Source organism: Chenopodium album, chromosome 6 (assembly GCF_948465745.1).
Source record: "Chenopodium album chromosome 6, dcCheAlbu1.1, whole genome shotgun sequence".
NCBI classification, from domain to species: Eukaryota; Viridiplantae; Streptophyta; class Magnoliopsida; order Caryophyllales; family Amaranthaceae; genus Chenopodium; species Chenopodium album.
This window is the reverse complement of record NC_137839.1, coordinates 65,121,538-65,144,443: the sequence shown is the minus strand read 5'-3', so window position 1 is coordinate 65,144,443 and position 22,906 is coordinate 65,121,538. Positions and strand designations below refer to the sequence as shown.

The 22,906-nt window shown below is 35.4% G+C and overlaps 1 protein-coding gene across 3 annotated transcripts in view; it reads right to left on the bottom strand.

Annotated features, from left to right (window-relative positions):
- LOC145636173 (putative LRR receptor-like serine/threonine-protein kinase At1g05700) overlaps positions 1–10,665 on the bottom strand; it is a 30,822-nt gene extending 20,157 nt beyond the window's left edge. For all 3 annotated transcript variants that reach the window (XM_081687648.1, XM_081687650.1, XM_081687649.1), the window contains exon 1: positions 10,362–10,665. In XM_081687648.1, coding sequence (XP_081543774.1) covers positions 10,362–10,494 — 133 coding nt within the window. In that variant the 5' untranslated portion in view covers positions 10,495–10,665. The remainder of the gene's footprint in view (positions 1–10,361) is intronic.
- Positions 10,666–22,906: the final 12,241 nt, after the last annotated feature.

Genomic DNA, 22,906 nt, shown 5'->3' with positions numbered 1-22,906 from the left:
ATGGGAACATAGAGATGTTCAGTCAATTATATGGATTTGTATGGTTGATACATATTGAACAGACCTACTTAGAAGTTTTGAAAAACTTCGCAAATTATATTAGTAGATTCCTTGGACATGAGTGGAACACTACTCAATTCAATGATTAGTGTAACCTTGATGTTTTTAAACGTCATGCCGTAAAAGGGGACTATAAAAGTGACACTCGGGTTGCGCTAAAATTTGAGTGGGAGTTTTGGTTGCCACAAGATTGAATAAGTCCTCCTATGTTAGATAGGATGGGTGTCTTGGCCTCTTGAAGAGTATGGATTGGAAATGCATGGCCGTGGTAAAATGGATTACTAGATAATCATTTGTTTAGCAATTCAAACTCGGATTTCAAGAAATAATTTGAACGCTAGTATGGATGACATAGAGATGTAATCATACTATCAAATTGGACACTAAGAGACTTAAGGAATTTGAAGATTGCACGCTTGTCTAAGACAAGTGGGAGATTGAAGGAAATATGTCATCGACTCTCGTGCAATTACTAATATAATATGGATCGTATTATGGAGATAATAAATTCGTTTAGTTGGGTCGTCTTTACGTCTTGCTAGAGACCAATATTGATCATTGGGTTAAACCAATGCCAACTAAATGGATCCTATTAGGTCACACGTTACAGTGTTAGGTCGAACATGAATACCGAGTCCAAAAGTTGGGCTTAGTGAATGACTATCCATAAGGAGTAAGATAGGAATAAGCCTTTCCCTAATTAGATAATATGATTATATATAATGAAGGGCCTTGGGAAAAATAAAACAGACGTTCATCTCTCAAAAGAAACAACGTAATATTTTTCCCTTCCTCTCTCTCTACAACCGGATAGAAGTTATCCATAGAAGAGGAGATTAAACTCTCCCGTCCAACTAGCATTGGTGGAGGTTCGATCTACACTTGTGGACCAATATTAGAGGAGCAACAACTGGGGCTCTAATCTCCGCAAGAAGGTAGAATAAAGCTTGGGAATTCACGCATCAAAGGTTAATTCTAAACTATTATGTGATCCTTTATTTGTATATTCATGAGATCCTATTTAGGTGCGTATGAATGAGATTCATAAAATTCCACTTAGAGTACCTAAAATCCTACATTGCTTTCTCTCTCCTTTGAACCAGTCTTTCTCACTATCACTCCATTAGATGGAGTACATCTTTCCTTTTTCACTTCATTTTCTCTCTCTTCACTGCACTCATGAAAGAATGTTAAATTTTGCTTCAACATGAAAGGCCTCATCACCAAGCATAGAGATTTCAATATCACTCCACCACCACCATCATCACAACTACCGTCATATTTTATCTCCACTCTTCGCCGCCGACCTCACTTCAATGGTGCGGTGGAGTTTGATCAAGCATTAATGGAGCAAGAAGGATAAAGCTTTTGAATGGTTAATGTCAAATAACTCAGTTGCAGTTACGGCGTCAAATAAAATGTTGTTATTCTTTGGGATCCCTAATTATCTGTTATAATGAATTAGGATTCAGGGCAATGCCCAATTTCATCTAATGGATCCTTCAATCATATACTCTTAGATTAATTTCTTAGCAATGCCCAATTTCTTCTTTTATGTAGTTAGGATCGGTTCATCCTATTTTATTTCCATTTTTCACAAACTCTTCGACTCTCCATTGTAGCGGCTTCTGATGAAGGTATGGTTCTTTAATTATTTTGTTGAATTATAAAGTCTTTAGCTTACTTTCAGGATTTGTGAAGGTTTTTTTTTATTTATTTTTTTTATTACATTTATCAAGATCTGATGAAACTTATTTGATTTTATATGTTTTTACGTTTTAGCTTACATTCGTTAAAAGCTGATGTTTCTTTTTTTGATTTTTTTGGATTTAAAGGGAGCTCAAGGATCTATTAATGGAGATGATCCTTCTGCATTTGATTAAAGGTAAAAAAAAAAAATTATATCCTTGTATCTTTCTACATAAAATCATTTGAATATTTTTTCTTCAATCAGAGTATGCCGTTTTACATGTTACTCTGATTCAATTTTAGGATTCAGATAATTAAGTACTCTGTGTGAGTAATTTCTTGTTTGTATGATTTTATTTTTATTTATTTTTTAAACATTTCTGGATTGTATAGGTAGAAACACAAATGATGGCATACATGCTTTGATTACCACTGATATATAATTTAATCTGATTAGATTTTATCCTGTAATGAAAGCTATCATTTTCTCTTGTTCTGTTTGTAGGTGTGCTGAGTTTTATCACAATAATTAGAGATGAGTTCTTTTATCTTGCTTAGGTTCATAAAATTTCCTACACTGTTGATTGCTTTTTCTACTCGTGGTTTGGACTTTTTTTTAATATGCTTGGTTGCTGCTTTTGAAAGTCACCAATAAATTAGAGGACAAAATAATTGATGACATAGTCTCATAATGCAGAGAGTTAGGGCAGTGGGTTACTTTGAGCCTATTATTATCACTGAAATGAAGGGTCTCCGAATTTCTGAATCCATATGCTTGCTAATGGAGATGATCAGATGATCCTTATGCATTTAATTAAAGGTAGAAAATTATATCCTTGTATCTTTCTACATAAAATAATGCTATTTGTTTTTACTCTGATGTTGGTTATTCATACCTTTGTTAGGTTAGATTAACTGTGTTGAAATCAGAGGGGTGGATTGGAAAAGCTTATGGAGAATCGTAGCCTTCTGTTCACTCAATTAAGGTACAATTTTTTTGCTTTTATCCCCCCTATAATTTGGGATATAATGTGAGATTCATTGGGTTATATGTGTGGGATGAACTGGGTTATTTTTCATGGCTAAAAAAAGAGATTCTTGGGATCGAAAAAAATACTACTCCTATTGAAATCAATTACTCTGATATGTTGTTCATAATTTTCCTAAATTAGTTTATGGTTAATCTTGCTATTGTGATTATTGTTAAATTCAATTTTACATTAGGGTACCTTAAAATATTGGAACTTACGTTATTTTCAGCTTCTGCCCCTACTTTTACATGGTTTGATTGAGCTTTAAAGGGTCATCTTTATACAAACTTTAATTTTTTTTTTAGGTTAGTGATTATGACTTATGACCTTAAATTTTTTGTTTAGGTATTCAATTTTCAGCTCATTTTTTTTGTTGGGTGATCGATTTTGAGTTCAATAATTTTGGTCTGTGTAATTGGGTCATCGCACTTTTTGCTTAGATTTTTCTAGGTTGCCAATTTTTACTTGGATTTTGTCTTGGTGGTCTCTGAGTCTTAATATAGCTTAGTTTTATCAAGGTTGTCGATTTTGGGCTCGAATTATTCCGGATTATCGATTTTAAGCTGGAAATTTTTTGGGTTTTCATAAAAGAGGAGATGTTTTGGAGAAAGGTTTTTAAAACAGGAATATCTAATGAGAGAGAAAAAGAACGGGGGTGGGGGAGTGAATTCATCAATTGCTGCTAAATTTGCATTTTTTCTATCAGCTCTAAAGTATACACGGTGATCTCTGATGAAATTTTGGTGGCGAGAAATTATTGTCAATTCCTGGCATTAATGTTTTAAGCGCCAAATTCAAAGGCGGAACGAGTAGTAGCTGTGTATGTAAACGCTAAAGCCTCATCTACTTTGCTTTATCATCATGGCAGTGTCGGTGATTTAGGTCCGATGTTTGAGCTTTTTGTGGAGCTTAGCAGTCGTCTTCGTGTTAATCTTGGGTAAATTTCTAAATTTTTCTAATCTATGATATGTTTTAGCTTTCAAGGGTTATTAAATTATTTTTATTTATATTTGTTTGCCCCATAAAGAATAAAATTTTATACCTCATGATAGACAATTTTCAAGTCCTTATGAGTAGATGGTAAACAAGTGCTTTAGGGTTTTGGTTAATTTGGTATACATTAGGGGAATAGATAACAAGATTTAGGAAAGTCATGAACTGTACGAATCTAGGGTTTTGGATTTGGAGTGTATCTTGAATTTGGAACTTGTATAACAAGTTTGAGTGTAATTAAGAAGCACAAGTTATAAACAGAAGTTAAAAATATAAATTTTAAATTTTGATCATCTTCTCATGAATAATGCTATGGTAGAAGTTAGGCCTGTTGCTTTGATTTTACTTTGATTTTTACTGAACATCTTATTGCTTTTACAGAGGAAGGTCAAGTAATTTTCCGTCAGATCCAACATCTGTAGGTCAGGGGATTGTAAAGGTTGAATATGAGAGAAGCTCACTGGAAATGAAGAACTTTTAGATGATCTCGAGAAGATACAAATTCAATTTTTTAGGTAAATTTATTTAATATTTATACTGGGGTAAATTTATTTAAAATATTAATATTGAAGATACCAAACCAACAATAGGCCATGCTCACCATCATCATCAATCCCGAATCTCAATAAAATCAACGGTGGAGGGAAAAATTGTTGAAAACAGTATCAAATTGATGATTGTGGGTGGCGGATTGGCGGTAATTGGTGGCGTTGGCTGTGATTTGGTGCGCAATTGAAGAATTGGTGATGTGGGGTTGTTATGTTTGGTGCAAGGAGATGGAGCAGCAGCAGGGCACCAGGGTTGCTGGTGGCTGCTGTTTGTGAGGGAGAAGGGAGTTATGGTTGGGTGAGGTGGGGGATTCTGGCTCGTTGGTGGGGTGTGTGGGTGTGGGAGTTTTTGGTGGTGAGGATTGGCTACGGTGGTCGGAAATTGGTGGAATCGGGGCTGTAGAAGGGTAGGGGTGGAATAGAGACTGGTTGTTGGGTTGTGTGGGAGTTTTGGCATGTTCGGTGAGGGGGGGGGGGGGGGTTGGCAGCAATAGTCAAGAAGGGGAGGGGCGGTTCTGATGGTGGGATGGGACTGGAGTGGTATAGTGGTGGATTGAGAGAAGGGTGGAGCAGTGGTGGTGTTTGGGGAAGGAGAGACAAAAGAACAAAAATTGTTTAAGGACGGAGCAGTAGGGTCGAGGATTTGGGGGTTAGCGATTAGGTAGGCTCAGGGTGGAAGAGGTGGGCTGGTCGCCAGCAACTAATCATCACTTCTTTTCATCAATGACACTTCTCAGCAGTATACTGGTGGATTTTCTACGTAAGATTTTAATTTTATGTTTTGTTAAATTTGAAGGGTATATTTAATTTGGATTTTTTTCTGAAATTTTTAAGATGTGGTTTTGGATTAGGGAGGAGATATTGATTTGGGCAAGGAAGAAGACGGGTGAGCCTGTTGTTAGATTGAATTCAGTTGCTGAAGCTGAGGCATTTACTTGGAAATACAGTATGTATTTTGTTGGGTTGTTTGAGAATTTTGAGGTATTTTCTGTTCTGTAAAATTTTCCAATTATGTTGTTTTAGTCTTTGGTTCAGAGAATTTCGATGTATTATCATCGACATTGGCAAATTTCTGTTATCTGTAATATGTTTTTCTGAGTTTGTATGCGTTGGTGTTGTTTATCTTATGCTTACTGCAGTTGATTGACAAGGAAGTCGATAACTTTTGTTTCAATGGTGTATAATGTGGTGCGAGACTGCAAGTTAGTAGTGTGATCTGCTGAATTATACTCCATAGTAGATATGATTGGATGTTTGATATGTTATGATAAATAAGGAGTATTATAAAGTGAATAGGATTGATATAATTAGGCAAGTGTGCACAGGGCACATCAATTGTCCTGCTTATGCATTTGCCTTGTGATGCCATAGAATCTCAATGACATATCATCGGTGCTATGAAATTACTCTCTTATAGCTCAAGTGCGCTGTGATATTTGATTATCTTGATATTTATGTTGATGTTTGATTATCTAGATATTTATGTTAGCATTACAGGGTACTCGTAACTAATAAGACCAACTTCAATGCTTGCAATCTGGGATCATCTTTTGAAGAGCATAATGACTCGTGAATTGGCAATCTGGCTTGCACCTTTCTAGCTGCAGTTTTTGTTACATTATTGTCTTCACCTCTTTTATACAAATGTGTAGTTTTAAATTTTTGCGTTATTAAGGTTAAATTTATTCAGTATAAAAAGCTTATTCTTGCTTCTATTTTTTTAGCTTTGTGATTTCAAATTTGCACGTGCCATGTCAAAAAAGACTGATTTTCTTCACTCTGTCTAAGGTCGGGCTTATCTGCTGCTATTTGCCTTTTATACGCTGCAGACATCATAGCAAAAAGTTTTACCAGAATGCTGTCTCTTGTTGTATTCATTTGCGGCGCTATGAAAAGTGGCAAAACAACTTTCTGGTATGATAGGTATGACTGTTTTGGGTTTTGTCAATTTCTCATTACTATATTCGTGGTTTCATTCATCGTCTTCTCTTTAAATTGGTTGATTTTTGTGTTTTCTTTTTGCTTGAAATGCAGTTTTTTTTTTCTTAAAATATGGTGGATAATGCATTTACTGAGCACCCATTATTTGGTGGGCAATATCAATGACCTTCCCTAATAGATTCTTGATTTTACATGCCAAATTTCCCAATTTCTTGCTTTTTACTTAAGTTATATTTGTGGGAAACTAACAATAGTTTGAACTTTTGTTTTATGTGCAAATTTGAATTATATTTATAGGATTTGAGCAATGTACGGGAAGTCCCTGATCATCACGTTGAATTTTAATTTAAAGAGGTTCTAAATTATTTGTAGTGATGGGTTTTGTGGGTAATTAATAATTAATGGAAGAGTCAATGTGGTTTTTGTTTTTGTGTGTATAGGAAGCGTTTGCTAACCCTAATCGAGATGAAAGTCTGATTATAGAATTGTTAGAGTTGAAGCAAGAGGTTGCTGATGAAGGTAATGTTTGGTTCCTACAAGAACTTGCTAGGGAACAGGATGCTGAAGGCGGTATGGTGAGTTTGTCAAGTTTTGTTTCGTTTAATTTCTTTTATGTTGGGTAACGTTCAATTATGTTGTTTCTATTTGATTAATTGTGACAGGGTGTTAAATTTGATAATTGACCTATAATGGACTTTATTGTTGATAAATGTGAATTAAGATTAAGGGGTGAGAGAAAATTCCTCTGATAAAATATATCTATTCATGACAGATTTAGTGACTTTCAAAGCAATAAATGTATGATGAAGACCTAATGATGCTAGATATGTCACTTGAACTTATGAAGTAGGCAAGGAAGATCATTTGAAGTTTTGAACGTGGCAGCTTAGTTCTCCAGAATTCAAAGTTGTATATTGCAACGAATTTAAAATATGACCTGTCTTTAACATTGAAGCCACTTCTAGAATGACAAAGTTGATCATCAACATCTTTTGTTTGGGTGAAACAGGAATTTAAACTACATAACATCATATCACCATTAGTTGTGGTTCATATTCTCTACTGTTTTTTTTTCAGCTAAATCAAGTGACTTGATGTCTTTTTACAGGTTTGTGCTAATGCGTTGAGTTTTTGAAAGAGTTGATGATGATGGACTACAGTGGTTTCTTCTGCAGTTAGTCCTGGCCCTTCATTTTGAGCACTCAGGTAGATCACACCTATTTCATTTCCTTGATCAAACATTGACGAGAGATTCAGCCTATGAAAAATTAAATAAAATGAATAATTGAAATATGTGAGTAATTTATGTTTGTATGAATATTTTTTTTAAGAAGATTGTTATAATTTTTTCTGTTTTTTTTCATCATCTTTTTCGGAATCAATATTTTAGTCTACTCTCGAAATTGAAAGGCTTGTTTCCAATTTTTCTTTTCTTTTTGAATATGGGTTTTTGATTTGAAATTCTGAGTTTTTACCCTCTTTGATTCTATCTCCGTCCCTATAATTTGTAATTAATTTGGGGGCTATGTCATTTATTTACTCCTTTTATTATTGGGCTTAGAAAGTTAGTTTAGTTGTACTGCGATGATTATCTATTTTCACTACTGCTCTCTTGGAGTTTGAAACAAGCATGCTTCATATCCAGTCTTTTCCGTTAATCCAAGTAAGTGTCAGGTTAATTTGCTTAATTTGCAATGTTCCTGTTAAATTATTAAATAAAGTGGTACTCTGATAAGCTCTATTCTCTGATTTTAGTTGACACTTGCTTCTGTTTGGTTTTCTTCAAATTAATGGTCTTAACTTGCTCCAAAATCTGACTATGGTCTATATACTAAAAGGGAGGTGTAAGAAGTTACATGCTTCTAACTAGTGATTGTTTGGGCTAAAATTTTGCAGGATGGACTTTGTTCAGCTGATCTATCCTGTGACCAAGTAAGTACTTGATCCCCTTGCTATGGTGGCTCGACAAACAACAGTTCTCTTCAGAAGCTCTTCATAGGTGTGATATGCGATGTCAACATCGTCCTATTGAGTTTGTGAAAGAGGTATGCTACATTTTGTTTGTAAATATTTCTTAATCAATTGAACTCATGCAACTACTCTAATATGTTTGAAAATCCCATAGTTAATTACAATAATAATATTGCTTGCTTCTATTTCTTGGGGCCTTGCTGTAATGTGTCTATGTTGCCTATTAAGTCTTTTTAATGTAAATGTATTAACTACTATAACAAAAGAAAGTGAATACCAGGTGTAATTTAAAGAACTAATACTTAATTACTACTACTATTTTTTTTTAATGTGAATGCCTCCATTTTAGTCGTCTAAACCTTGGAAGTGGTACTCATGAATCAAATTTATTTTGTCCTTTGTTCATCTTGTGCTTTACGTTGAAGTTATGAGTCTTTTAGTTCATAACATTTTGACTAAAAAGAGATTATGGATTGATTTGCTTTATTCTTTAACCTTTACAATTAACATGCTTTAAGATGTCAGATGTGTGTAGTTTAATTTGAGGCAATTTGGGTATTTAAGATTGTATCATAGCAATTTGTGTGTATATGAAGGCTATTAGCTTAATTGGTAAAACATTATGCTATCGTGCATAAGATGTGGGTTCAACACCTCATGCACGATTTATTTAGTATGGAAACTGTTTAGAGGATCATCTTTAGTATGGAAACTTGGAGTTGGTAAACAATACTTTTCAAAAAGATTTTAAATAAGTTTGTAAAACCATACAAGACAAGTATTAAAAATATAAAGGATGATGGATAAATGTGACACCAAATTATCCATATATTGAGGAGTCAAGAGAGGGCATGCCAGGAGAGAAAAGGGCATACCGGAAAAGGAAAGGGGCCGAGAGAGAGGGAGGCAGGAGACAAAATGAGCGAAAAAGAAGGTATGAGAATGAGTTGGGAGAAGAGGGAGAGAGATGGGGGGAAGGGAGAAGGTGTGGGAGAGAGAGAAAAAAAAAGGGACATGGGAAAGAGCGAGAGAGGAGCATGGATAGAGGGATGCATTGAGAAAGAAGAACCCAAGTTAGAAAAGGGTTGGGATAGAGAGAGGGGGTTGAGAGAGAGAAAATGAATCAGGAGAAGTATTACCATATTCATGTTTCAATTCGGTACGTGGTACGAGTTCATGGTTTGTGGCTTGGTCGATTTATTTATATAACGAATAGTTTTATATATAAAACAAAAAATAATAATAATGCAGTCTTTATTTATTTATAGTTTTTTTATATGAAAAAATATTCTTTATATAAAAACTATAATTTCAAATAAAGGCTATAGTTTTATATGAATCTTTATTTATTTATTTATAGTTTTTTTATATTGAATTAGTAACACATTTATTATAAACTAAAATTAATAACACTTTATTCGTGTTTATTGGGCTATCGCGCGCATCGCGCGCGATGGCTCAACTAGTAATATTCAAGTTTTGAAATTGGTATATTGTGTCATCAATTACATCATCTTAACTAGAAAAGTAATCTTGTTCATTGTGATATAAACTTCATGATAACTTGTTTTTGTATTGGGTAACTAGAAAATTAAGCACAAATAAAGATATATATTTTTTTAAAAAAAAAATGTTGGGAAAGAGAATTAAACCCATGAACTTAGATAGAAAAACAAATATTCTAACCACTAGGCTATTGATAAAAATACAAGTATACACTTTATACTCTACTAAACTAAAATTAAATTTATTTGAACCCTTTTTTTTTTTTTTTTTTTTTCGTGGCCTATCAGGACCATGACTAGCCCCGCTTCTGCCTCTAACAATGAAAAGATTTGTAAGGAAAACTCTTCATTCTTCCCTCCCCTTCCCTTCCCACCCCTTCTTTTCCTCCCCCCTAATCTATCGAAACACACTGTAAATTTGTTTTGAAAGACAAAACTATGATCACGACTACTACTATTATATTTTAATGCCATTATCTAATAGGAAATACACTCTAAAATATCAATTTATCCGCTATAGGATCCTTTTAGCTAGGCATAAACATATAGTACTAATTTAAAGCTTCATAATAACAAATTGAAAGCATAAGCGACTATGCAAATGATTAAGAGAATAATTATACCTGCAGCAACTCTTTTATCGGCTACCACAGTCAAATTTGCAGCGTCACCAGCAGCCAAGGAGAAAATTAAAACACGATTGTAAACCACAAGTATATTGATGGTGTTAAAGGCCATAACCCAAATCCACAGCATTTTTTATTTATTCTTTTATGGATATAGTGAATTTGTTTTGTATATTAAGCTAATAAGCTACACATATTGATATGCACACAGCACACTTATATACTATATGCATTTTGCATAACATGCAGTGAGTGTTACGTTCATACAAAAGTACGAAGTAGTTGACTTGATTAGTCTTCTTCGTACTTTACTCAAATACACCGTATATTTAAACGGAATTTCACTTTAATATATGACTTTTTTTTTAACACAAAAGGGAAAGTAGCTTATATTATATCAAGATAAAGCTGAGCATCATCAGAGCAAAAGTTTGGTCCCTAAACAGCAGGTCCGATGTAGGATAATCAGAAGGCATGACAAACCAATCTGAAATATCTGACTTGATTAGTCTCCACTTTAATATATTCCACTTGGACATCAAGTTGGTTTGTCTCCCCCTAAAAAAAAAAAAAAAAAAGGAAAAAAAAAGTTTGTCTCCACTACTTTTCTTTTACTTTACTTTGAAAAAAGTTTGTCTCCACTACTTTTCTTTTACTTTACTTTGAGGATGATTCTACCATAGTCGTTGACTACGGTCGACTACAATAACAGACTAAATCTCAACCGTTGATATTTTTTATTGCTTAATCTTAGCCTTCGAAAAGTTACACATCATTTAAGTGACAAGTCAGCGACCAATCAACGCCCAGTCAGCAAAGGGTTGTTTGGTTCATTACTTTTAGAGGGTAATTTTTTTTTTTTTTTCAAGTTACAATATTATAACTAATTTTTTTTTTCAAGTTATAATATTATAACTTATAAATAATCACTCATAATTATAAAATTGAAGAAAATCATCCAAAATAAACGATTGACAAAATTCATTTGTATACTTTCATCCCCATTTTGATACCTTCACCCATCTTCAATGGTGCATCTAATTGTTGATCTATTTTAATGGGCACTCCATCATCAACCTCCAATCTTCATTATTTATCCAAAAATTACCAAATTACAGATAGAATCAATAAGATTAATGTTTAATCATCACATTTATGCTTTAATTTTTTATTTCAGAGTTTGTATCAATTTAACTATGTGAATAAAAAATTCGATTGAAAACTATGGATTATATCTTTCGGGATCAATTGTTAGAATAATTGAAATGATTTTTAGTATAATTTATAAAAGTCATATGAATTTGTGAATAATTATCCGCCATTGAATGTTTTTTTTTTAAAGAAGCCATTGTTGAATGTTGAAGCTAGATGAACATGATTTTAAGTTGAAAATTAATTAAAATAAAAATGAAGAAAAATCTAACTGATTCCCGTTTTTCTTTTTTTGGGCGTGTTTGTTATTGGGGGTTTTAATTATGTTAATAAATATATATAAAAGTACTTAATTTAAAGGATGAATCTTTTCAATAAAAAAAAAAATCTCAAATATATTAAGTATATATTTTGTTAACTAATAAAAATATTAATACAGATTTGCTAAATACTTGTAGAATATATTTTGCCTAACTAAGCTGTCATAGTCCTTAAAAATAAAAAATAAAAAAAAATAAAAAATTTAAAGCATCATACGTAGTACTTATATTGATAAGATTTTGGCTTTCAAAAAAAAATATATTGATAAGATTTTGATTTTTTTTTTTTTTTTTGGAAAAAAAAAGTACTCAATGCATATATGAAAGTGCAGCTGGTACTCAAGAAGGGGGGGGTTGAATTGAGTACAGGGCAGTGTTAGAAATTATTGGATTTTCTTCTATTTATGTAGGGGGACCAGATGATGAACTGGTCCTGCAGCGGAAATAGAAAATACAATAAATAATCAACACAAAGATTTAACGAGGTTCAGCTCAACTCTGAGCCTACGTCCTCCACTACCCTAATTACTTTTATTAATCAACTCTGAAAAACAAAAGCAATTACAAATGATCACACTCGTGATCCCCACACCTAACTCTAGGTGTCACTTCGCACTTGAACTCACAAGCACTTGCACTCACACTCGTAAATGCTACCCAATCACTAACCTCTTAGTGATTCAATACAAACCCTTTGTTTCCCTCTAAATGCTTCCACTCAAAGCTTACAAGAGATAATTACAAAACAATTCTTACTGTGTGCATAAATAGTTTGTAAGAGATGAACTAACTATTTCCCTTAGAGTGTATTTCGAGCTTTCAAAGATAGAGAATTTTTTTCAGAAAAGCTCACTCGAAATTCTGATCGAGTTTATGCTTTTATAAGGTTGGGAGATAAAATCTTTCGTGATCTTTTCAGATCATAACTTAGGTAAATAGAATATCTTTTATTTTGTAAATAAGAGACATTCTAAGATATTATTCTACTTTCCATAAATGGGTAGAATAATATATTATAAGTTATATGCGAAATAATTCATCTCCAACTTTGCATAAACTGAATCAATTAGTTTAGTAAATATTCTCTAAGGATAGGAAATATATATTCCAGAAAATATTTACTGAACTAATGTCCAGGTTCATGAAACAAGCTACGAAGCAGCTGTTTCCTGACCTGTTAATGTCCTAGGGATCAGGTCAACTTTTCCTGATCTCTACAACACTAAATATTCTAAGTAAGGGATACAAATAGCTCATGTACAAACATCCATGCACACTTAACATTATAAAGACTACAAAGATCAACTATCCTAATCTAAGAGACTTCATAATCTTCAAGTCTTGACGGCCTTCCTTGATAGAACATTCTGATACAGATTTCTTGAATGCTTTGATTCAAAAGGACTTCATATTGCCTCAAGTACTTGGGATAGCTGTTCCTGTTCAAAATGTCAGTTGATATAATATAAAACCAACAAGAACCAGCTAGTCAGCTGTTTGTCATCACTCAAAACCTTAAGTGACTCAACAAATTCCCCCTTTTTGATGATGACAAACACTTTGAAGTTTCCTGCACCTGCACGTTAGTGGGAAACAACAAAGTAAAGAAAGTTCTAATCTACACTTAAGAAGACAAGACTTTCTATTAGACTTTCTACACAAGGGATATCTTGTGTAAAAGACTTATGACACTGATGACTGACCAGGATAGCCATCTTTATTTAAAAGAAACAACTTGTTTTTGGATTTTTGTAAAAAGACACTGAAACAGTTAGTTAATCTAACTGTTCCCTCTATTTTAACTTGTTTTTGTGATTATCTGACTCAAGGAAATAAAAGACTTAATCTAATTGTCTAACAAGGCCTTTTCAGAAACTTCAACCTGCTTTTCCCCCTTTTGGCATCATTAAAAAGCATTCAAAAAATAGAATTGCACAACAAAATATCGCAAGTAAGCCAAAAATCAGTAGTTTCAACCACTGATCAATCTCAATGCTGCAGGTTAGCACAAACAGGTTATTCAATCACATAAAACTGAAAAAGCTTAAAACTGTTCAGGATTACACACCAGAAGGTTAGAAACATAATAGAAACCACACTGCATTAAAAACAGTCTAGCAGTGTGGGGGAACAGCAAATATTATGGCAGTTAATGGAAGGGGAGGGGGAGACTGAAGTGATCATTCATCATCATCTTCATCCTCTTCTTCACCCTCTGGGTTGATCTCCTCCTCGAAGTCAGACCCTTCCTCATCTGTCTTTTCTTCTTCCTTCTTCTCCTTTTCTTCTGTTTCCTCTTTCTCTTTTTCTTCTTCCTCATCAGATTCATTTTCTTCTTCCTCAGAGCCTTCTCCTTCTTCAGCATCAGGACCCTTCTCACTGGAGGATTCCTCATCATCCGTCTCAATGATCCTACAGTGTGCGGGGTCAAACTTCATCCCAGACTCTGGGGGCAACAGGTGATCAATCACCCTGCAAATAGTGAGGAATTTCCTGTTGTTCATAAGCTTATCAAGCTTCCTTTCTTCTTCAGCCTGCACTAGACTGGCAGCCAACTTTATTATCCTCTCATCCTGCCTTTCCAACTTGGCAAGAAGCATTGCCACATCCTCAGGAGTGATTTCCTCCTGGTTCCCTTCATCCCTTGGGCTACTTTCTTGACCTACAAAAGTCAGCCTCTTTCCAGAGTAGTCAATCTTCTTCTGAGTGAGTATTTTCTTGGAGAACAACTGAAGACTCACCACCTCACCAGAAAAAGAAAACTTGGGATTCTGCTCCTTGATGATTTTGCAGATAAAGGAACCATAGGGCAGGGAGTTGTGGGATGAAGCATGGCAGTACAACATGTGCTCCATCATTAGAGCTAGCAGATTTACCTTAACCTTTTTCATGATCAGATAGATCAGGACCATGTCCATGATCCTAACAGTACCTCTGCCTTGACCCTTGGGCAGAAAGACCTTCAAACACATGGAGTGCAGAACCAACATAATTGCCTCCCTAAAGTCACTAGGGGAACCAGCTTCTTCCTTCTTTCCAAACAAAAACTGAGTAACTACCTCAGGTGTTACTCCTCCCATTAGGGGCCACCCATCACTGCTATATCTACCAAAACCATCTCTAGGTATACCCAGCAACTCAGATAAAACAGACTCAGAAACATGTACAACACTACCAGAAACAGTTGATACCACAGACATATCAATGTTTTGCTTCAGATTAACAAAGAACTTACGAACAGGACCAACAAAAGCATCATTTAAATCATTAAACAGAGACATCCATCCTTGGAACTCAAGAAGTTCCTTAACTTGACTCAAAGCAGGAATATCAAAATATTCATTCTCAACACCACAACCAGATAACACAGTCCTAGAACTTAAAGAAGTTGTACCAGTACTGGGGGTAACAGGTTGTTTACCTTTAGCAGCCTTGGAGATACGGGAAACAGATGATGTTGTTTTCCTTTTCTCTCCTCTCTTAGTCTCAGATGGTGTAGTCTCCTTCTCATCTGAGCCCTTAATGACCTTTGAAGCAGCCCTAGTCTGCCTTTTCCTTACAGAACCAGTAGTGGTACCAGCAACCACCTTGGTCACCACTACATCTAGATCCTCCTCCATCTTCTTGTCCTCCTTCTCCTCATCCAATCCTTCATCAGCCACTTCCTCTAACTGTTTTTCAAGTTTCTTGGCTATCTTTTTATCAGGTTCCCCCTCAGATGGTGATTTGGGGTTTGAAGAAACGGTTTCAGTTATTTGAGTGAGGGTTTCGATGGATTTTTCTTTTGGGGCCTTTTTGGATTTGGATTTTTGTGGAGATGGGGTTAAAGTTTTAGTCTTTGATGGTGAAACAATTTTTTTTCTTCAAGACATTCTCTTTTGAAGGAGTTTGTCTCAAGGGAACGGCCTTGATGGGTTCAGTTTCAGAGGGGTTGATTTCTGGTGTTGCTTGTGAAGGTGTCTGCTCAGAGACGTTCATAAGAACATCCTTGATTGTTTCTTGAGATTTTGAAGAGGGGGAACTAGCCAAACTTCCTTTGGAACCTCCCTTCCTTCCTCCTTTCCTTCCAGTTCCAGCCTTTCTCACCATTGTTGCTAGTCTAAGCTTCGAAGAATTGATCTTGTGTAGAGAGAGAAGTTGAGAATTTTTGATGAATGATGAATAATCACGGAGCAAGGAAAGGGAAGCAAATATATAGCAAGAGAAATTATAGAGACAAACATAAATAAAATCAGAGAATCAGAAGATATTTGGAAGTTATTTTGATTTGGAAATAACTTCCATAAATGAACAACTGGCCATAATTGCAACTGTCAGAACAAATTGCCGTCAGAGGAAAATAACTGCCATATTTGAAAGATTTTAAAATCAAATAAGAATATAAAAAAAATATTTTCTCACGGTTTAATTTGAAATTAATTTCAAAATTAATCCGTTCGTATTTGCTGCTGTTTCCTCTACTGGTAGGGTTACTGAAACAGTTGCTTATCTGTTCAATATGACCTTCAATCCTGAAAGTGATTAGCTACAATATTGCTCACATAGAGATAAGCAATTAACATTGAGATAATAGACAGATTGCAAAGGTATGATGCACGCACACATTTAAAGAATACTTAATTAGCCAATCATTGGGGAAAACAGCTGAGAGAGGTCTCTTAGTTTGACCTAGTCAGACCTAACATGACTCTAAACTTGCAGAAAGACTCTTTACCCAATGGCTTAGTGAAGATATCTGCAATTTGTTCTTCACTGTTGCAAAAACTCAGCTCTACAAGACCTTTCTCAACATTATCTCTTAGGAAATGATGTCTTATCTCAATATGCTTTGTCCTGGAATGCTGCACAGGATTCTTAGAAATGTTAATAGCACTTGTATTATCACATAAAATAGGTACATTTTCATAGAAAATACCAAAATCTTTCAACTGGTTCCTTATCCACAACAGCTGGGAGCAGCAAGCTGCAGCAGCTATGTATTCAGATTCTGCTGTAGATAAAGCAACAGAATTTTGTTTCTTTGATCCCCATGAAATCAAACAGGGACCTAAGAAATGTGCCATACTAGATGTGCTCTTTCTGTCTACTAGGAATCCAGCATAATCTGCATCTGTGTATCCTAATAGTTCAATTGAACCACCTTTGGGGTACCACAAGTACAGATCATCTGTTCCTACTAAGTATCTAAGTATTCTCTTGACAGCCTTTAGGTGAGATTCTTTGGGATTGCTTTGAAAACGTGCACACAATCCCACAGAAAACACTATATCTGGCCTACTAGCTGTCAAGTAGAGAAGAGAACCAATCATACCTCTAAACAGTGTAGCTTCCACACTCTCTCCTTTATCATCACTGTCTAGCTTTGCATTTGTAGGTATTGGAGTTGCATATGATTTACTGTCTTGCAATCCATACTTCTTGATTAGTTCCTTTAGATACTTCTGTTGATGTATCATGATCCCATCAACTGTTTGCTTGATCTGCAATCCTAGGAAGAATCCTAGTTCTCCCATCATGCTCATCTCAAATTCACTTTGCATCAGATCTGCAAACTCACTACACAAAATTTGATTAGTAGCACCAAATATTATATCATCTACATATATCTGTACTACAATCAAATCAAAATTCCTGGTTTTGATAAAGAGGGTCTTATCAACCGTTCCCCTTCTATAGTCATGTTCCATCAGAAAGTTGGACAGCCTTTCATACCAAGCTCTAGGAGCTTGTTTAAGACCATAGAGTGCCTTGTCCAGCTTATATACATGATTTGGGAATTGACTATCAGCAAAGCCAGGGGGCTGCTCAACATATACTTCTTCTTTCAAATAACCATTAAGGAATGCTGTCTTAACATCCATTTGAAAGAGCTTAATGTTCTTATGAGCAGCAAAGGCAATCAAGATCCTTATTGCCTCAAGTCTAGCTACTGGGGCAAAGGTTTCATCATAATCAATGCCTTCTTGCTGATTATAACCTTGCACGACCAGTCTAGCTTTGTTTCTGACTATAGTACCCAGATCATCCAATTTGTTTCTGAAGACCCACCTGGTACCTATGACTGACCTGTTCTCAGGTCTTGGCTCAAGATGCCACACTTTATTTCTTTCAAATTGATTTAATTCATCTTGCATAGCCAAAACCCAATCAGGATCTTTTAAAGCCATCTTGTAGTCAGTTGGTTCTATATTAGATAAAAATGAGAAAAATGCACAAAAGTTTTCATAAACAGCTCTCCTAGTCTGAATACCTCTACTGATATCACTCAGAATTTGTTCAGTAGGATGAGGAGATTTATATTTAAAAATGCTAGGCCTAGGTGCATTCTCATTTAATCCATCAGAACCATCATGCATCCCTGGTTCATTTGTGCCATCGAATTGGTTTTGCACAGATGGACCAGTATGCTGAGATGTTCCCCCTACCTCCCTTACCTGGGTGGAAAACTTGTCCTGAAAGTTTTCTGTTCCCCCTGAGGTGTTGCTTTCTCCATTTACTTGGGGGCCTTCATCTCCATCCTCATGAGTATCTACTTGTTGAGGATCTCCTTCATTGTGACCAAGTCCTTCACCAGCAGCATCTGGTGAACCAGTAGGTGAACCTGGCTCTTCTAAGGAAACAACAGTTGATTCTCCTATAAAATACAAAAGTCCTATCTCATCTAAGTCATCAACCTGCACATTCTCACAACACATATTAAATTCATCAAAGACTACATGAACACTTTCTTCAACACACAAAGTTTTCTTATTGAATACTTTATATGCCTTACTGTGAGAAGAATAACCAAGGAAAACAGCTTCATCACTTCTTGGATCAAATTTATCCAAGCTGTTCTTACCATTATTATGCACATAACACTTACAACCAAAGGTTCTGAAGTATGCTATGTTTGGTTTCCTTCCTCTAAGTAGTTCATATGGAGTCTTCTTCATTTGAGGCCTTAACATCAACCTATTTAACATGTGACAAGCTGTATTTACAGCTTCTGCCCAAAAAGACTTGGGGAGACAACTCTCAATGAGCATTGTTCTTGCCATTTCTTCCAAAGTCCTGTTCTTCCTCTCAACTACTCCATTTTGTTGAGGAGTTCTTGGGGCAGAGAAATTGTGAGAAACTCCATGTTCCCTGCAGAACTCTATGAAGCTAGAGTTATCAAACTCTGATCCATGATCAGATCTTATGGCAGCCAGTTGATGATTGATCTTGTTCTGAACCTGCTTTACTAACACAATGAACTCATCAAAAGTTTCATCTTTAGAAGACAGAAATAGAGCCCATGTGTATCTGGAATAATCATCAACAATGACACACACATATCTAGAACCATTTCTACTTTGGACTCTCATGGGTCCACATAAATCAATATGAATAAGTTCTAGAGGTCTGCTGGTACTGATAGTTTTCTTTGGCTTAAAAAAGGATTTGACCTGTTTCCCTTTAGCACATTCTTCACAAACTCTATCTGCTTCAAACTTGATGTTAGGCAGGCCTATCACCAATTCTTGAGACCTGAGTTTGTTAAGAAGTCTAAAGCTGACATGTCCCATCCTTTTATGCCAAAGCCACTGGTCCCTATCAGAAACAGCACTCAAACAGATGGACTTGTTCTCAGGGATTTGGTTTAAATAAGTAATGTAAACGTTTTCATGTCTGAATCCCTGGCAGACAAGTTCATTTGTTTGCAAATTCACTATGTGACAAAGGTTGTCTTTGAACTCAACTTTATTACCTTTATCACATAATTGTGAAATACTCAAGAGATTATGTTGTAAACCATCAACATAATATACATCACTAATAGCATGGGAAAGTGACTTACCAACCTTACCAATTCCAAGAATGGTACCTTTGCTGTTATCACCAAAAGTCACCTTTCCCCCTTCATGAGCTGTAAGTGAGAGAAACTGTTTCCTATCCCCTGACATGTGTCTTGAGCAGCCACTGTCCAAATACCAGTAGGTATTGTCTCTCACTTCAGCCTGCACAGGAAATTCAAACATTAGCTTTAGGAACCCAAATCTTTTTGGGTCCCTTTCCAACAACAGATTCAAGCAAGTCTTTTCTAACCCAAATCTGCTTAACATTTTTCTTATTTTTATCCAATCTACTTTTCCTGTCTTTACACTCATATTTCTTATGGCCATTCTTGCCACAATGATAGCATACATGCATGTCTTTTGCTAAGACATACTTACCTTTCTTATATTCCTGTAACCATGTAGTATCTCTGGGAGACCAGTTCCTCCTGTTCCCCTTCCCAGTATAACCAAGTCCCCTTCTACCACTGTTTCTAGCAGTTAAAGTTAACTGGTTCAATGAGTTCTGGGATTGGAGGACTTTATCCATTCTCTTCTTAAATTCTATGAACTCTCTGTCCTTTAAGTTCATTTTCTCATGCAGGGATAAATTCTGGTCAACAACTATCTCAAAGTCAAGCTTAGCTCTTTCAAGCTCAGCTTGCAATTTTGAAATATTTGAATCATGCAAAACTACAGAATCACATGAATTAGTCTTTCTAAGCTGGGCTAACTCAACCTGCAAGCTACAAATTTTAGCTTCACATTCATCATGCATATTACTAGAAACAGTTTCAGAACCAGTACTTTTGCTGTTCTTAACTAGGACATATGCTTTATATAGTTCCTCTACATCATCAACTAACAAGTTGAATCCTTCTAACAGTTTAGACCTATTTAGAGCACTTGCCCTAGATTTTATACTATCAAAGTCATACAAGTCATCACCACTATAATCAAGCACATTAATGACACAACTTGTGAACTGTTTCTCACATTCATCATCACTGTCATCACACAAACCCATATCAGATTTTATTCTCTGAATTTCAAGTTTGCTTTGATCTAAAGCAATCTCTAGTTCAGCTACTTCCTGCTTCAAGTTAGCACAGACACTTTCCAACAGATCACAACTTGAATTAGCAATATCATATTCTTTAGACTTTTCTTTAAACTTTCTCTTAAAATCATGATAAGCAATTCCAAGTTCTAAACATTGATCTAAAGCACTACTAGCACATTCCATCAAGTTTTCTCTATCATAAAAGAGCATATCCTTTTTGATCTGATCAATGTTTACCTGATGTTGATCCAAGGGGTGCTTCTTTGCCATGAGGCAGTGGACATCTGAGCTGGTTCCTCTGCTGTTCCTGGTACCTTCTTCTGAACTTTGATTCAGTATTGCTGTCATACATACATCTGACTGACTTGAATCATCTCCCTCTTCATCACTGTCTGTATCTCCCCAGACAGAAGCAACCATGGCCTTTTTGTAGGCCATCTTGTCTGCTTCCTTGGACTGGTTGTCCTTCCATTGAGGACAATTCTTCACAAGGTGTCCCTTCTCACCACACTTAAAGCATCCTGTTGCAGAGAAGTTGTTAGATTTTTTATTTGATGCATTATTAAACTTACCCTTGATGAATTTTCCCTTCTGGTTTCTGAAACTTCTTTCAAACCTTCTAGCCATCATTCCTATCTCATCATCCTCATCTTCGACTGTTCCCTTTAGTGCAATTCCTTTTGCTGGTACCTTCTCTGACTTAGATCCAACCAGCATTTCATGGGTCATGAGGGAACCTATCAACTGTTCAACTGATAGAATTGAAAGATCCTTTGCTTCATAAATGGCTGTAACCTTGGGAGTCCATTCACCTGTCAAACTTCTCAAAATCTTTCTAACAAGATCTTCATCAGTAAAGCTTTTACCAAGAGATTTTAAATCATTTACAATAGTCATGAATCTACCAAAACAAGTATTAATATCTTCATCCTTAAACATATTAAAAGATTCATATTTTGACATAAGTAAATCAATTTTAGACCTCTTTACCTCACTGGTACCCTCAAAGGCAAGTTCAAGGGTATCCCAGATCTCCTTGGCAGTGGTGCATGCTGAGATCCTGTTTGTCTCATTCTCAGCAATAGCCTGTTGCAGTATTGACATAGCCTTAGCATTTTTCTCCAGCTTTTTGTAATCAGTGGAGATGTATTCATCTTCAGTCTTTGGGACTAGCTTCCCTTCTGGATCAGACTTCTCAATGGTCAAGGGACCATTCTTAACAACCAACCAGCATTCATAATCAATGCCAATGATGATGTTCTTGATTCTGTTCTTCCACCATGCATAGTTCTTCCCATTGAACTTTGGTGTCTTGTTGTCATATCCCATAGCATTCATTTCCTGAGTACTCATGATCTACTTCTCTAGGTGTTACCCTTACAAGAAGCCGAGGCTCTGATACCAATTGAAAGTGCAGCTGGTACTCAAGAAGGGGGGGGGGGTTGAATTGAGTACAGGGCAGTGTTAGAAATTATTGGATTTTCTTCTATTTATGTAGGGGGACCAGATGATGAACTGGTCCTGCAGCGGAAATAGAAAATACAATAAATAATCAACACAAAGATTTAACGAGGTTCAGCTCAACTCTGAGCCTACGTCCTCCACTACCCTAATTACTTTTATTAATCAACTCTGAAAAACAAAAGCAATTACAAATGATCACACTCGTGATCCCCACACCTAACTCTAGGTGTCACTTCGCACTTGAACTCACAAGCACTTGCACTCACACTCGTAAATGCTACCCAATCACTAACCTCTTAGTGATTCAATACAAACCCTTTGTTTCCCTCTAAATGCTTCCACTCAAAGCTTACAAGAGATAATTACAAAACAATTCTTACTGTGTGCATAAATAGTTTGTAAGAGATGAACTAACTATTTCCCTTAGAGTGTATTTCGAGCTTTCAAAGATAGAGAATTTTTTTCAGAAAAGCTCACTCGAAATTCTGATCGAGTTTATGCTTTTATAAGGTTGGGAGATAAAATCTTTCGTGATCTTTTCAGATCATAACTTAGGTAAATAGAATATCTTTTATTTTGTAAATAAGAGACATTCTAAGATATTATTCTACTTTCCATAAATGGGTAGAATAATATATTCTAAGTTATATGCGAAATAATTCATCTCCAACTTTGCATAAACTGAATCAATTAGTTTAGTAAATATTCTCTAAGGATAGGAAATATATATTCCAGAAAATATTT